Genomic DNA, 17,816 nt, shown 5'->3' with positions numbered 1-17,816 from the left:
CACATAAAAATCAATGGCATATGTGGAATGTCCTTACTTTTCAAAATTACATCCAGTGTGAGTCAGGTATTCAAATTTCATTAACTGCTCTATAAACCCACAAAACACATTTCCCAATTCAGACAAATCCTATGTGAATTTCAATGCAATGTGTATGCATTAACATAGTAATTAGAAGGATACTTAATGGGAAAACTAAATAGGAGAGGTGATTAAAAGGTGCCAGCCTGAAAAAATAACACCACAATATCTAGGCATCATCCTCACTCCCCACCCTACCCCTCTCCACCAACAGATCAGAGAGGCTCTAAAGTCCACAAGAGCAGAAGGTATATCTGTTTTGTTCACACCAAATTCTCAGTGCCTAAGAATGCCCTTGGTACGTAGTGGATGGTTAATATATATCTTATTAATAAATGAATAAAGAGAATAGTTACCATTTATTAAGTACTTCTATGTGCCAGGCACTGCACCATCCGTATTATTGACATCCCCTCACTTACTCTTTGTGATGGTCGAATCAGGCGGGATTAGTAGCCCCATTTTAGAGATAAGGAAACAGACCAATACAGATTAAATAATTTGACCAATGTTTATTACAACTATCAAGTAGTAGAACTGAGATTTGATCCCAAGATGCTCTGATTTCAAAGTTCTGGCTCTATATTAAATGTTATGGCACTGTGCTATAACACTGCCATCCTATTTAACATAAATACTCGTCTTGTGAGAAAATAATAATGTTCAAAATTATGTAATGCTGGTTTCTGTTTAAACTCTCAAAACAGTTACAACCATGCCATTCTATTTTATTAAAGTTGACACTAGTCCACTAAGAATTGGTCAGTTGCTAAGGAACTCCTATCAACACCTCTATTACAGGCACCTAAAACTTAGATGAGGAATATGATCATTGGTGACCAGAAGTTAGAGCAAGATGCCAACTCTATTTTAATGAATATTCTTTATACCATTCAGATATGCAGTATAATAATATGAATCTATTACAATATTAAAGGAGAAAAAGGAAAAGGATGCAATTAATTTTAGCCTAGCAGTAATTCATGTCTAAACTTTGCTGCTACACTCAAAGACACATTTTATAGTGCTTAGAACAAGGGGTAGCACAGATTTTGGAGACTGTGTTATTTTTACTTATACTGACAAGGAATTTATGTATGTTAAACTTTAGAAGTTTCATCATGGCAGAAGAAACAGAGGGGATTGCAGAAGACATGCTGTGAATCTTGCTGTATAGTGTATGGATGACAGGTAGGTAGGATGTGGAGAGGGTGCATAAAGGCAGTGTATGCAAATACCATTCTCAACCAAAGAATCATTATCATCATAAGGGAGGCAACAAAGCTGTAGACTTTTCTGGAAAGTGATATCACCCTAAAAAAAAAGGTCATTTAAATGAGTAACCAAGCAGGGTGTCTCACATACAGGACTCTCTCTCTCTCTCTCTCTCTATATATATATATATATACTTTTAATATATATATATTTATATTTATATTTATACATATTTATATGTTTTAGCTACTTTTCTCTTTCCCCTCATCAGCAGCATCTGTAACCCTGTGAAGACAGTGGCATTTAAAAAGACACAGCAGGTGGTTAATAACTAGAAGCAGTTGAAAGGGATCTTAGCTAAAGCTTCATAGGATGGTAAAGCACTACTGCTTTAGCTTGAGAATGATTCCAAGTTAGAACAGCTGGAAACACCCTCATCTAACCAGCTGGGATTCTTCTTTTCAAAAAAGATTCAACAACCTGTAGACGCCCCCTTAGATTTGTAAACAGTAGCGGGTCATAAGCATCATTAGAAATAGTTTCCAAATCAAATATTAATTAATAAGACTGAAAACAATAATTTTAGCTCTGCATAGATTTTGTCAAAGTACAAGACGTAATACAGAAGAAGCCCATTCACTTTAATCACCCAGTATTGTGAACACACAATCTTGGGGCTTGCAGTCATAAGTTGCCTTAAGCCCTAAGTCCTGTGCTCAGCAGAAAAGAAAGTGCATAAGACTATACAACCTCACATCACAAAGAGAAAGTGCTCCAGAACTACTCCAAAGGCCAAAACAATGTGTATAAACAAAACTATGATTTTCAAAGCTTGAAACTCTGAATAGCTAACCACTCATTATTTTTAAAAAATGATTGTTACAGTAAGAATAAAGAAAGGTATTCATTGAATAGATAAATGGATATTTCAATTTTCAAGGTCTCCTAAAATCTACCATATTTTCATGGAGAGCAGGAATAAAATTTTAATATCTAAATTACCTAGTTTTCAGCACCTCATTTCCCTACTGACTCCAAAAAGCCACAAAGAGCATCTGCTCAGTTATGGCTCACATTCAGCCAACAAATCTGGGGAACTTAGAACTGCTACACCTTGACTTAAGTCTGCAAGCACAAATGGAGTCCAACAAATCGTGCTATTGCTATGCTTGCTCCAATCCTGGTGCTATTACTTTCCCTTGGTGCCTGGATGCAGTAATTGTCTCCTCCTTTAAAAGTCTGGGAAAGAAGGGATGAGACTTAATCTGACAGGTACTGCTGCCTTCCTGACATGGGCCAGCAGAGCTGCTGCTTTTCCATCAGCTGGTCCTTATTTGCATCCTCGAGAGGTCTGTTAATTTAGAATTGAGCACCAGGCCCACTCTAACTTGAAAGGAATCACCCCACAGTATATTAAAAGGTTCACATCAATGTATGCAATTTAAATGCACATGCATATAATTAACTAGACACATTACCAGTGTGAGCTGCTAATTTGGAACGAGACACAAAAGACTGGATGGAATATGTGGAGAAAAAATAACTTTAAAATTAAAATGACTAAATAATGAAAACTGCTTCATGCTGTGTCTACTATTTTCATGTGAACTTAATGTAACTGTAAATATATATTAATGAACAGTAGAAAGAGGCAATTACAAAGAGCAAAGGAGGGTAGCACAACAGTAAAACGTCATTAGAATAGCTCTTTGCCATCATATTAAAAGTGCTGCCTGAAGACAGGGGATGAATTATAACTTCATAATTTCACGGGGAAAAAATGTTTACTTTATTACAGACACACACCTATTTGCCAACTTGCTGGCAATGAAAACAGAAAACTAAAGTGAAAACGGGGAAATCCTAGCTAACAAACAGAAAAGAGAGGAAATCTGAGCTTGACGCTTTGGTTGTCAACAAAATAAATTAATCAATAGTGAATCTAAGAAAGAAACGGAAAATTTTATTTGAGCCAAACCGAGGTTTATAAGCTGGGAGACAGTCTCTCAGAGAGCTCTGAGAACTGTTTGGATGTGATTTTGGTGCAGGGAGGATGTGCAATCAAGCACACATCTCAGTAGAAGGTTGCTGCTAGTCACAAGGAACAGACATCTGAGTTCATCGTTTTAATGCTTTTCTAACTATGGGAAGATGCAAGAAACTTAGTTCATAAAATTTTCTCCTGAAAATGTCTATCAGAGGGCCAGTTTTGCCAGTTTTCCCAGAGCACAAAGTGCTTCATCGTGACCTTCACCCTGAACTCCTTTCAGGGTGTACTTTAGGTCCGCAACTGCAGTGGCTAATGGCTTGACTCTTGTAGAACTGGATGGTGGGCAACATTCTCTATCTTACAATTCCTTCTCTTTCAGTCTTAATTTCGACCAAAGTTTGGGAGGCGTTTCGTGACCAATTTGTCCCTTGTTGCTAGGGATGCTCATTCCCAGACCAGGCAAATATTTTGTTGATAGGCCACTCAATGTGCTATTACTGGACTGGGTCCTGTTATCAGTAGCCAAAAGCCTCTGGACCATCTGTCTTACTAAGCTGTTATGGTCCAGGATATGGTTTCCTCTTGCTGCTTTTTCCCATATCTGGAGTTACACTATTACAATCATTGATCTTATAGGACTATATATTTGGTCAATGGTTTCAAGTCACCTAATCATCATTAATTTTATCTGAGGCTCAGTCACATATTTGGTAGCGTAAGACACAATTATCTTGTAAAATAGGCAGAATACAAATGATACTGCTAGTGACATGAGTAAGGTCATAGGTGAGTATTTTAGCTAAGGACTTACATTAGGTGTAGCCCAGGATCTCCCAGATTGTCTGACCAGTCAGTTCTGCACCAATCTCTACCATTAAGGAAAATGATAATTGCCACTGTTCATAAAGTTTACCAAAGATGTCTGCACGTACAAGGTGAGTGGTGGGTCATTGTGAGCCCTGACAGGATTGAGAAAGGAACGTTATCTTCTAAAGAAGTAAACGGCTGTTGCCAGAAGAAGAAAAATTGATCTTTATGATTGACCAGATATTTCTGCCATTGGGGAGGTCTGATTAATGCACAATGCAGATGCACAATGCACACTAGAGGGGAGGGAGGAGGCCAAAGGGCAGAGAAAAAATTTATGTTTAAATTTTTCTTGTCTTGCCTTAAAATGTGAATTTTTAATCTCATCATGGTGTTAAAATATCCTCTTTGCTTTATCTTCTTTCACTAAAACAGCTTTGTATTCTCAAAATGGATTCCTTAGGGTGTGAATGAGTTCTTGATATTCTTACACATCAAAAGCCACTACTGGTATCATAACCAAAAATATATGTGAAAGTCTGGGAATGTTCATTTAAGTACTGTCTATATCATGGAGCAACTGAAGAATAGATTTGCATCTATAAAATGAGTGTGATAAAGTCCATGACTCAATGTAGAAAAATAATGCAAGGCTTTTGACACTGATAGATTTTTGTTATTAGTGTTATAATTCAGATGGGAGGATAAGAGGTTAAGCAGTCGGAAAACATCTGCTGACTGTCTCCAGGGCTGAGCCTGAGTGGCATCGGGGGTAAGGAGTAGAGGATGTTTCTGTGAAGCAACTGAAAAGTTCAGCCCATGAAATATGCTGTGAGCTGTAATGCTTTAAAGAAGCATGGATTTTGCCAAATATTGGGGGATAAAAAGCCCATCCCATTTTTAAATGGAGAATAAGGCTGGATTGTTAAAGCCAGGTCACTAGTACAGTTTTTAGGTAATGTACATTTACTAGTTTACATATTGAACAGATTCTATATATGTAGTGAAAAGATCCTACTTTTAAATGTTAGATGAACACTTTGAGCCGGTTAAAAGCATCAATTATTGTCCTTGGTGTACGGTTATAAAGTCGATTATAACTACTCTATAGATTAACAGGGAATATATGCTGCAAGGCAGATTTAAAAAATCCATTTAAAATGACATGGGTATAGGGACTTCCCTGGTGGTCCAGCAGTAGAGAATCCGCCTTCCAATGCAGGGGACGTGGTTTTGATCCCCGGTCGGGGAACTAAGATCCCACATGCCGCAGGGCAAATAAGTCCATGCGCCACAACTACTGAGCTCTCACCCCTCAACGAGAGAGCCCGTGTGCTGCAAACTATGGAGCCCATGCTCCCTGGAACCCACACGTCACAACTAGAGAGAGAAAATCCACGTGCCACAACTAGAGAGAAGCCAGCACGCCACAATGAAGAGCCCGCACCACAACGAAAGACCCTGCACGCCTCAACAAAGATCCCACACACCACAACTAAGACCTGATGCAGCCAGAAAAAAAATAAAGAAAATAATTTTAAAAAATAAATAAAATGACATGGGTATAATGTCATTAAGAATTCTAATTATTCAGTGATGCAACTCAATGGCAAAACACAGTGGCCTGTCTGCTTGAGGTGAGTTAACAAATGCAACTCACTTATGTCTCCAACTCCTAATAAAGATGTCTTTCCAATCTGACTCAGCATTTGTATACAATTTATATTCATAGAATTATGGAATTTTAGAGCACAGAGGAGTTCTCTAAATGATCTAGTGTTAGTCCCTTGCTAAAGTGAAAAAATCAAGACCAGTCCACAAGGGTTAAATAATTTACCCATGGAATCTAGACAGTTAGCTACACGTTCACTCTATAATGCTGTCTTTCAAGTAATAATTTTAGCAAAAAAAATACATGCAGCAATTACTTTACTCAAAATTGCTGTTTTCACTCTCACATTTTTCTTTGAATTCTCTCTTTCCCCAACCTGGGAGTCTTTTGGAAATATATTTTACAAACTTAATTTCAAAATAGTATATTTAAGAATATTAATATTTTAAAGGAGGCAACATAATGTGTTTGCTCTGATATTCCCTTAACATGAGAACGGTGAACTACACTTAGTTCATTGTACGTAATTTTTCTTAACAATTAGGGCCATAATAACATTTAAGTGATATTTTATTTTTTCATTCATTCTCTTGAACCAAGAGAATCTGCTAAAGCAGGTTCCCCCTAGCCATTTTCACTAATTCTAGTTCAAAGGTAAATATCGCTAATTTCACAAGACATATTTTTAAAACATAAAGACCAAAATGTGTGATTTGCTGAATAAGATTCAGAAAAGGCTGTCACAATCTTTTAATGCCAGGATTTTATTTACAAAACTTTACTGAAGAGCAAAAACAGGAATGTTGATATCAACGGGTATTAACTGTGATTTGCTGACTCCATTTTTATATAAACCCAGTCATGTGAGCTGGGTTCCCATGTGATACACCCCTTTCATCAAATAACTTAAGCCTATTAACAAATGCTTTGATGGTACTTGGTCCATGGAGATTTCCACTAATTGCCCCGTGCTTTTAACACTTCCAAATACATATTACAATTGTTTATTATAAAAATGACTAGAAAGCAGTCGCTGCATGCCTCCAATCAGCCTGATGAATATTAGGATGCACAGAGAAAGGTCTATCAGTCTACATGATCATGCAGGGGCAGGACCACAGAACAGACCCCTTTCCAATGCAAAGCAGGACACACCAGTCATTCTGGATTGTTAAATATGTAACAGTGATTCTGCCTATAGGTGCAAAATATGAGGCTTAAAACACACAGCTATTTTCAAAGATCACTGACCTTCATGAACTACCAAAGAATAAAATGAAAGGGAAGATCTCAAGCCATAATTATGCTGTAAGCTTCTGGGGGTAGAAAATTATTTATCCTAGAACATCCCACAGCACCTGCTGCAGTTCTAGCATATAACAGGCATTTAACAGATGTTTATTGATTGTTCAAGACATGATATTAAGATTCACTGCAGTGATTAAATTCTAAAACTGCAACAGTTACTTGAATAAATGGGAGGCACTATGGTAAAAGAGAAATAACTTTAGATTTGGAATCTAACAAACCAGGGTTCAATCCTGGTGTGACACCAACCAGCCATGTTACCTTGAGCAAATCACTGAATCTTTGAGTTTCAGACTCCTTGCCTGTAAAGTGGGGACAATAATACCAACTTTGCAAAGACGTTAGGCTAAATTTTAGTTTTCATTTTAAATGGGGTATACAGATCACCTAGCACAATGTCTGAGATAAAAGAGTACTCAGTGAACAGATCTATGGTGCTCTTTGGGTTGAATCATGAACTTAAAGAAATAAACATCAGAGTATCCATTATCTCAATTTCAATCTTTCTTCACAAGCTGTCTCAACCTTGACACATTATCTATGACAACAGACATATATTTATAAAGTCAGTGACAAAGACTGATGGCTGTGTTCCACAGCAGACTAAATAACTGTGATAATCAAACCACGACAACCATGTGATGCAAAAGAGCAATATTGTTTTCTAAAAAAGAAATGTTCTGCCTATTTACTAATCAGTTGTAAAATACCTGCAGAGATGCACTTTGTACTTATAAAAAACACATTTTCTCACCCATCTATGTACTATGAACCCATCCCTTACCAGTAATTTTCAGTGGACGCTGGCATATTGCATCCAAAAAGTAGCATATGATGGACAGTATCCATGCTGGCATGGGGTTTGAAGTCAACTGTTAAGAGAAAATGATACATGATCGTCAATACAAGTTATACTTCTGTGCACAAGTGTCACAAGAGACCCCAGCATTCAACATTTCAAGTAGCTGTATAACAAAGATATTTTGATGCTCTTATGACAAAATGCTCTGGTTGTATAAAAATTATCTTATTCCTTAAGATGAACAGGATTTGATAATTTAATTTAGTAGGATAATAAACTATTATATAACAAAAGAGAAAATAATAGGCTGAAACTACACACACATTAATGAAAGCCCCCTTTTAAAGTGATGAGAGCATTGTGTGGGTATAAAATGAAAGCTCCAGGCTACGTATTCACAATATATTTCCTTCCAGAGTTCGGTAGAGTTCTGAGCATCATACAATACTGCACAACATTGCACTGAAACAGAAGCCACAGCGAGTGGTCAAAACATAAGCAAAAGGATTCAGAACACAAATTTATTATCATCTTAAAATAACAGTTGCCACTGGATTGTGATATGGAGAAACAAGTTACTAGAAAAGAAAAGAAAAGTGGAAAATGTATCTTTACAAAAATACACAAGAAGAAAAATGTCCTGGATGAGTACTGTGCACTTGTTAAAGGGATACTGAAACTTACACATTGTCATTTCTCTTTTTGTCCTAATAATAGTGGTTGAAAGACATTAAAATAAACAAAAGTCAGTTCAGAGGTAGAACAAAGAAAAATCGGGTAAGTTATATTATTTAGTATGATCAATATCGAGCATGAGCTTTCTTTCCTGGTTTGGGTGTGGCTCATCCCCTTTTGTCCACATTCAAAATGCTGCCCTACTGGGCAGTTTTCAAGTCACCTTTACACATAAAAATGTTAAATAGTCTAAAATGATCTTAAGTCTTGGGCGTGTGCAAAACTGCATCTTTTAGCTCTTTTTGTCTGTTTGATAAAATTAATAAAACACCTTTTATTGCTGAAATGTGTATCTGAGACGTATGTATTTATAAAATGAAAGATGTTCTACATCAAACTATAGCACCATGACTTGCATAGTATGGTTGATCAGAAAACACAAGGTGCCTACTGTGAGCCATCTTGACTCCCAACTTTCATGGAAAATAAAAAGCCTTTCATTTACTGCACTGAAAATAAGAATTAAAGCCTAAAAAATCACATCTTGAGATTTTCGTACTGCTATTTAAAAAACCAACAGAGGTTAGCTGGAAAATGGACTTGATATAACTTGAGGCTTTGTTTTCTGTTACCAAAGAATATAGTAAGCCTAGGAAAGTGAAGAAGACACTTTGGAAGGAAAGAAACAATTAGAAATTACAATAGTTCCCAAATCATAGAAAATCATATCATTACCAAGCCTAAGTTTGTTACAAAAGAAATGGAAGAAGGATTCTACCTCCATAGGCTCACTCTCAAGTTGAGTGCGGGATTTCTTTCCCCCCTTCCAGAATCTTCCCAGGGGATCATTCCTCTAAGGAAGCAAACTGAAAAGGCCCTGAGGTGGGAGCACCTAGCCTTTGTCTTTTACTCACTTTACATTTATTTTGGTATGTGATGCAATTTGCTATCTTATATTCATTTTTATCAAATGGCTTCTATCATTCTATGGATGTCTATAACTTTTTGGCCTGATTAAATCTACCTCCCACTCTTTTTTTTTTTTTAAATATATATCCCTATGCCAGCCAGTCTATGAGGGGCTGTCAAATGAGAGGCTGACTCCTCTGCTTTTTCAGAACCTATGTAGATGATCATAGGGTTCCCATCCCCCTTAAATTCTTTGATTATGGGTGGATTATATTAATAGATTTCCCATGATTGAATCATTCTGGGAGTTTTGGTAATAAACCAACATGGCCACATGCATTTTATCAAGAATTAAACTGCTGGATGAAAAAACAATGTGAGTTCGAGGTGTCAGCTAAAAATCCAGGTGTAATGATCCAGCAGAAGATTGGAATTCCATAACTCTTATTCAAGGAAGAGATCAGAGAATTACATATTTGGGAATCACTCAAAAATTGAACCCTGAAGTCATGAGGGTAAACAAAAGCACCAAAGGTGATAGTAGGAACCATAGCTAAGGCTCAGGACAGTTTTAGGGAAAGCCCTGAGCTGTCAGGGTCTGTGTAGTAGACCCTAACAGTGTTTTGGGTTTTTGTTTTTTTTTAATATTAATGCAGTGTGTGTACTGTTGTGAAACAAAGCAAAAACCTTTTTGAAAGAAGAGTGGGCTACCATCAAATGTATAGAGTCAAATATTAAGCAAAAGATTCAGGTAAGGACAGAGAAGAGACCTATTGGGAGAAGAATAGATCATGAAGACAACAACATACAGTCTCTGTGGCTTTTCACTAGGAAGCAAAGCCAAAAGTTTTGCTTGGGCTCCTGCTTATGCAAGAGGATCTTCTCATTGTCCTTTGTACAGGGCAAACATTATTGAAAGTATAACTTCTCTAGCCATTTTCTGATTTTTTTTTTCCTTCTTCTGACATACTATTTTAAGAAGCACTTATTTGTTCCACAGTGAACTCTTAGTAGACGTGTGTTTAATTTTAGTTTCTGTAGTGAGAAAGAAATCAATATCTTTAAGGGATAGTAAAAGAAAATCCCTCAGGGGCTTCCCTGGTGGCACAGTGGTTGAGAGTCCGCCTGCCGATGCAGGGGACACGGGTTCGTGCCCCGGCCCGGGAAGATCCCACATGCCGTGGAGCGGCTGGGGCCATGAGCCATGGCCGCTAGGCCTGTGCGTCCGGAGCCTGTGGTCCGCAACGGGAGAGGCCACAGCGGTGAGAGGCCTGTGTACCGCAAAAAGAAAAAAAAAAAAAGAAAATCCCTCAAAGTTCCCTTTCATAAAAACTTATTCTCACTGACTCATACATTCCTGCAGAAACTCAAGATCTAATTTAAATGCCAAGTAAATTATTGGTATAGAGTAAAAACAAACAACTAACCATCTTTTTCATCTCCTAAAGAAAGAGTATAATAAACTATTCATATAATTGTATCTGGAAGTAAAATTCATTGCAAATTGAAATGAAAAACACATCCAGCAAAATAAATGTCATATCAAAATATAAATCTAAACCAAACAGTAGATGCCATAAAATAGAGCAAAGATAAAGCAGGACTTGGACAATTTCATTGAAGGGCCTGCTGCCAGTACTGGGCAGAGGTCAACTGGGAAAAGATTAGGCTGACAGGTCCATTTCCTGGGTTTGTACCACTCCTACTTATTATTCCTGGCTTTGCAAAATAAGACCCCACCCCTAGGGAATAAGAATAATGTCCACTGAGCACAGGATACACAGATAACTATGCTAGAGATTTCAACACTACACAAAATATAATATGGAAAAATATTTAAAAATCACATCTTAAATTCCCCCTTCTTTCTTTTTCTCTCATCATACACCAAAAGAAATAAAGGATCCAAGGGGAAGGGAGCTAGAGGATAATAATGAAAACAACTGCATTTAAGTGTGCGATTCTGACAGGCAGAATAAACAAAGGCAGCCTTGGGATGGTGACAAACAGGCAAAGACCACTGCCTTGTGAGAATGCAAGGGGGTATTATATCCGATAAGATTAAAAGTGCCACTGACTCCTCTAACTCAATAATAAGATGACAGTTGCTTAAGTGGAAATGGTTCTTCAGCCTCAATGGGTGTTAGCAGTTCAGACGGCCTGATGGATAAGACCAGGGAAAATTTTATAGGCAAGTTAAGTGCGAGTGAGTCCTGGGAACCAAATACTTTCGAAGGACTAAGACTCCAGAAATAGAGACTCAAGCACATTAATTAAAGGAAATGTGATAATACTGCAAGTGCATAGGTTGGAGGATTTCTCAAAGAATAATTTCATCTGAAATGAAAGACTTGAAAGTACATGTGTGGGTGACATATTGAGCAGAGAGATAACTAGGTCTATCTTCTGGAGTTCTAAGCAAAATTTGTTCTAACTGCATGAGCTTGTTCAGGATTTATGGCCTCTTTAAGCTAACATCAGACTACAATCAGGGCCATAAAATTTTCTAAAAATGTGACCTAGGAGAGAATTTCATTTAGCACTTGGGCTTTCTCTCCATTTTTCCCTTCCAAGTGGATATCCAGGTCTGCATGTCAAATTTTGATGTATCTGCCAGACCTAGGACGTGGAAATATTTCAAAGAACTCACATAGCCAAGTGGAGGAATATGCAATTTAGGAGATATCTATGTACACATATAACCAGCCCCAAAATACCACTGGAAATGGGAGGAACACCCTTTTTAGCCAAAGGAAGGCAGTAAAGAAATACTACAGACCATGGATAATTAACCTATCGAATAAAAAAGAACTGACTTGCAAATGCAAGTTTGAATCTCCAAAACTTAGGCATTCCTGAATTATTACCTATATGTATCATCAGAGAAAACTGTTAACTTTATTTCATTTTTCCTCTTAGTGGAATCATATTACACACAGTAAACAGCTTATTTCATATACTGTGGATATTTTTACAAGTTATTAAACATTTTTTGTCAATGATACTTTTCAGCTAGTGCTGTGCATTAGAATTATCCTATGGAGTTTGTTAAAAATACAAGTGCTCAGGGTCAATCCTATATCAGTCCTGCCCCTTCCCCCATCAATATCTTATTTGAATCTCCAAAAGTTGTTCCAGGCAAGTGTCTCTTTGCAAAATTTCAAAGGTGAATCAGAGGTGATTCTGACAATAGTCAACATTTTCAGTGGCAGTGGCTGAATATATTCTATTACGTGAGCATATGCAGAGTTTACTCATCTTAATTAACTTGGGTTGTATAGCTCTTTTAAATGTACAAAGTAAACAGTAAAGACAAGGTTTCTTTTAAAACGAATTTATAAATGTTTCTGAAGGCAAAAATTAGTTGATCCTTTAGAATTGTTTTATTAAAAGAGATCATTGGAACTCTACATTACGTCAGGCAGTTTTAGCTGTATCACCTAAAATCGTTTTAGGGCTGAGGTCTGAAGCAAGCATACAAATGGAACCCCTGGTGAATATGTTCATGTCTGTGATAGAGTCCGTCTTCTAATAATCCCAGTGCTTTCAAGCCATTTTCAGTATTGAGAAAATAGAGAGGTATAAGGTTCAAGAAACAAGAATGTAAAAGAGTTGTCATAATTTTAAAAAAATTATCAGTTCCCCAATCTTAATATCACTCCCATAAACATTTCTTTATTTCCAAAAAATAAAGATTATACTTCAGAAACCATTCATAGGAACTGAAGATAATGCTCTAAATTGCAATTTAAGTGTAGGCTATGATCAACCTTAATGTTCATAATCTTGCAGTTGGGCGAGAAAAGTTCAGACAGATGTAAAGCTCACAGTAGCATAGTCCATTTGGCTGCATTTTGAAAACCCACAGCAATGGCATATTATATTACCTTCTGCCGGCTTTCTGCAAACCGTAAAGCAATTCTACACTAAAATAAAGACCTCTGCTTGAACATTTTTAATCAGAAAGTTTAAGAGAAAAGTTGTCGTTAGCTCTCGCTAGCTTGGACAATGATATACAATTCAGAAAGAATCCTTAACGTGGTTTATGAGGACTTTAAGCTGCTGTTGCCAAATTAACCAAGAAATAAGACACGCAAGCAAGTCTAGAAATCGAACGCAAATTTCAAGTGAAGTAATCCTTACCGCTGAATAAAGGAATTTCAGTACAAAAAGAATTAAACTTCTAGATGAAATACCTTTTAAAAAGGAACTTTCTGGTATATGTCAGAACCAACTAAACGGTCAATAAATAGACTTTACCAGCCAGACTATGCAAGATAAAACAGCATAAGCTTCATTAAGCCCTATTTTTGTAATGTCATCTCTGTAATATCCCCCTATTAATTTCCCACAGAATCAAATCCACATTCCCCTCTTGCCTTTCCAGAATATCGCAGCAGTCTCCGATCCTGCTACACTTCCAACAAGACAACCTCCAACATACACTCTGTGCTCTCACTGGCTGCCCTTCTCACCTAGTAACCATAACCACTAACGTTTACTGAGGGCTTACCCTGTGTATGGCTCATTTGCTGCTCACAACAACCCTATGAGTCTGGTCCTTTCCCCCTCAAACAGATGAGCCTGAGTAACAACCGCCCATGGCCATGCAGCCAGCAAGTGGCGAGGCTCACATGTGTGCCCAGTACGCTCCTGTGCTTATATGGTTGGCAGATGGAATATTCTCCTCCTTCTGCAGATCCAAATAGACCGTCTTCCCAGACCCAGATCAAACACTGCCATCTCTCTCATGAAATTTTCTCTGACTAAAACAGTTCACACTGGTCTTTTTAGAGTTGGCCACTGAAATTGTCCCCACTGAAATAGCTGAAATGGATACTTCAGAATGACTGTCAAAATGCCAAGAACCCCCAGACACTGAAGGACGTTTTACACATCAAAACTGATGCAACCCTGGGCTTTCGGAATTGGCCATTTTCTGGGGTGTGGGAGGAGTGGCATTTTGACATTACTGCATTAAAACAGCTTTGTCAACGTGTCAGTTACTTTTTGGTGACCTCTAGATGCACTGAATTGAAGACATTCCTAAGTCTCAGCTTCATAAAATATAATGAAATGGTTCCTACCCCTCCTCTCTGTTTTATTACCTGACAAAACTCTGGGGGCTTGGGGGGGCTGTCATGTTGGAAATGTGGGTATTTGGGTGACCAAAGGATAGAGGACATTTAAGAAATATGCTGAGACAGAGTGTATAGCAACAGATTCTCCTTCTTGATTATGACCAAGCAAATGAAGTTTTAGCCACTCATCAGAGACCTCCAGTACAGTGTATCTTATTTGTGCTATTTCAGCTCTCTCCAAGTAGCTTTCACTAAAAAACTAGAATATCCTCTGAGTATGGCTGCTGGGAGGTACCCAACGGTCATGTGGAAGTCAGAGACTAAATTATTCATGTTGGAGAAAATCCTAGGTGAAAAGAGAAGTATATGTAGTCAATTAATTGGAAGCAGAAAGGTGACAGAATGATTGCATTGGGATGGGGACTCACACACACACCCCCTTCTATTTACTGCTGTCAAAGCCATAAAATGTGGATAAATGAGCACTGAACCCTGCCAGATCTTGGTCTTTACAGTCATACTATGTAGCTGACCCATAAGCATGATCAAAATTAGATTGCTTCTGTAGTTTCTGAAGTATCCCAACATCACCTTAACATGTGCTTTGTTTAAGACAGGTCACATTTGGAAATATTCAAGTCTAACTGTACAATTCTGCAGTAGGAATTGTTTCACATTCAACAGAGAAGCCCAAGAAAATGAAAAGCAATGAATCATTAGATTAATTTTCATCTATTTCTAAATTCAATGCTTCTATCTGATTTGTATAGTGCAATTTGATAGATAGGGACCTGCCATCATTCACTAAGGAAAAGACACATTTATTTACTGGTCATCCACGTCAGGGAAAGCAAGTGGATGAAGATGACAGTCAAATTTCTTGGCTGAGTGGGCTGCTGTCAGAGCCAATTCTTCTGAGTGTCTATAAAACACCTTTCAGACAGCAACACAGTTCAGTGGTCAAATGCAGATTTTATCATACCCTCACCCATTCCAGTTCTGTGGTTCTTTATTAAAACAACAAACAAAAGCAGTGCTCTAGGGAAAGCTATAATTTTGTTCAGAAGATGAAAATTATACTTATCTTCGTTATAGTATTTTCTCAAACACCTACTTTAATTCATATTTAATAATTCAATGCTAACATATAAACACATCAAACATGTTGGACAGGCTTATATGTATACATTACAGACATATGCACATGAAATTCCATGATAATTGTGATGGTATCTTCTCAAAATTAAGAAATATGTTTATTTAAATGAGTTACATAATTAGTCACACAAGTGTAAAAATTATAAATTACTCAAAGGCAATTTTGGCTTTTACCACCATCAAGAGAGTTTGTTTTAGTCCTAATAAGCAGTCTGCCTTTTGTAATTTTCTTCAGAAATTTGAAAAGCAAAAGAAGAAAGTCCTTTTTATATGTTGTAACATTTGTATTCTTGTCTTCTAGAATTCTGCCAGGCTGTGATTTCCTTGAATTTGTATCATACTACATCTCCACTGCCTAGCCCAATAACTGGCACACGGCAGAATTTTAGAAGTTTGCTAAACTATTTACAATAGCCAGGCTATGGAAGCAACCTAAATGTCCATCGACAGATGAATGGATAAAGAAGATGTGGCACACATATACAGTGGAATATTACTCAGCCATAAAAAGAAACAAAATTGAGTTATTTGTAGTGAGGTGGATGGACCTAGAGTCTGTCATACAGAGTGAAGTAAGTCAGAAAGAGAAAAACAAATACCGTATGTTAACACATATATATGGAATCTAAGAAAAAGAAAAGAAAAAAATGGTACTGATGAACTTAGTGGCAGGGCAGGAATAAAGACGTAGATGTAGAGAATGGACTTGAGGGCACGGGGCGGGAGGGAAGCTGGGGCGAAGTGAGAGTAGCATTGAGATATATACACTACCAAATGTGAAACAGCTACTGGGAAGCAGCTGTATAGCACAGGGAGATCAGCTCGGTGCTTTGTGACCACCTAGAGGGGTGGGATAGGGAGGGTGGGAGGGAGACACAAGAGGGAGGGGATATGGGGATATATGTATACATATGGCTGATTCACTCTGTTGTACAACAGAAACTAACACAGTACTGTGAAGCAATTATACTCCAATAAAGATCTATTAAAAAATTTTTTTAAGTTTGCTGAATTTATGAACAAGTGCCTTTCTTAGAAAACAATTATTCCGTTATATTCAAATGAGTATAATTTAAGACAAAAGAGTAAATTGTCTACTATTCAATATGTTGCCTTATAAAATGGCCAAACAAAACACTTTTTTAGGGTCCACTCATGTATAAGCAAGCAATTACTGAGTCCCTACCATATCCTGTGGCACATATCCTACTGGCATTCAAAAATTTTAAGGGCACAGATAATGAAAACAGAAGATGCAAAATGATAAGTGTCTTAAGAAAAAAAATGAACAGAGTTTTATAGGTGTTTACAAGTCTTCATTTCTAACCATATTTAATCTTATGATAAGGCACCCTGAGACCCAGAATTTCAGACAACACACAAAAAAAGCCAAAATTTCATTCATGGAAAAGCCTTGGTTACCCCACAACTAGAACGTTCACTTTGGGAATTGGGATAAGCTATGTATAATCACCCTCCCAACATATAACCTGTATACCCAAGCCCTTTGCCTTCTGCAAATGTTTAAATCTTCATGTGTATTGGGTTTTATTTCATAAGATGGTTTGAGGTTTATTTTACTTTTTGGCAGAACTGACCAGAGTGTTCCCAGTAGGGAATGAAGGTAAGGGAATGAAAGAATAATTGTTTTTAATGTGAGGAAGACAGAGATGTGCGATTGCTGTATTTCAGCTCCTTCTATCCATTTGATAACTTCTTCCCTTTATCCCCTGTATCACTATCCCCACACCTAAATCTGTTATGATTTAAATGGCATACATGTAGGGAGCACATATATAGTAAAAGCTTCTTAACCTCTCTGACCTTCTGTTTCTTTTTCTCTAAAATGGCTTAAATACGCTTAGTTTTCTGTATCTTAGTGTCTGGCAAGTCCTCAGTAAACGATGGCTGGTGGTGGGCTGATTATAGGAACAAGCATGCCTATAATAGGACAAACTATTGTCCTAGCACCTGATTAAATCACAGACACAGATGTTCCTGTCTCTGTTTCTCTATATGAAATAGGACAACCTACAGTGCTGTCCTAAGAATTAATGAGATTATACATGCAAATTTTTCCTTACTTATTCCCTTATATAAATCATTGTTGGTACCTCTCTTTGGTTTTCAATTTTCCAGTTCTATTTTGCCTACACCTAAACTTCTGTGGTTGCTGAA

The 17,816-nt window shown here is 37.3% G+C and overlaps 1 protein-coding gene across 15 annotated transcripts in view; it reads right to left on the bottom strand.

Annotated features, from left to right (window-relative positions):
- Nucleotides 1-17,816, bottom strand: part of PAM (peptidylglycine alpha-amidating monooxygenase) — a 280,621-nt gene that overhangs the window by 92,705 nt on the left and 170,100 nt on the right. For all 15 annotated transcript variants that reach the window (XM_089908396.1, XM_089908402.1, XM_022592065.3 and 12 more), the window contains one exon: nucleotides 7,798-7,885. In XM_089908396.1, the coding sequence (XP_089764522.1) occupies nucleotides 7,798-7,885 (88 nt within the window). The remainder of the gene's footprint in view (nucleotides 1-7,797; nucleotides 7,886-17,816) is intronic.

This window comes from Delphinapterus leucas, chromosome 3 (assembly GCF_059928025.1).
Source record: "Delphinapterus leucas isolate spDelLeu-1000000601 "Yukka" chromosome 3, BTC_Dleu_Yukka2, whole genome shotgun sequence".
In the NCBI taxonomy this organism is placed as follows: Eukaryota; Metazoa; Chordata; class Mammalia; order Artiodactyla; family Monodontidae; genus Delphinapterus; species Delphinapterus leucas.
The sequence above is the reverse complement of the archived record's forward strand: the minus strand, read 5'-3'. Positions and strand labels throughout refer to the sequence as shown.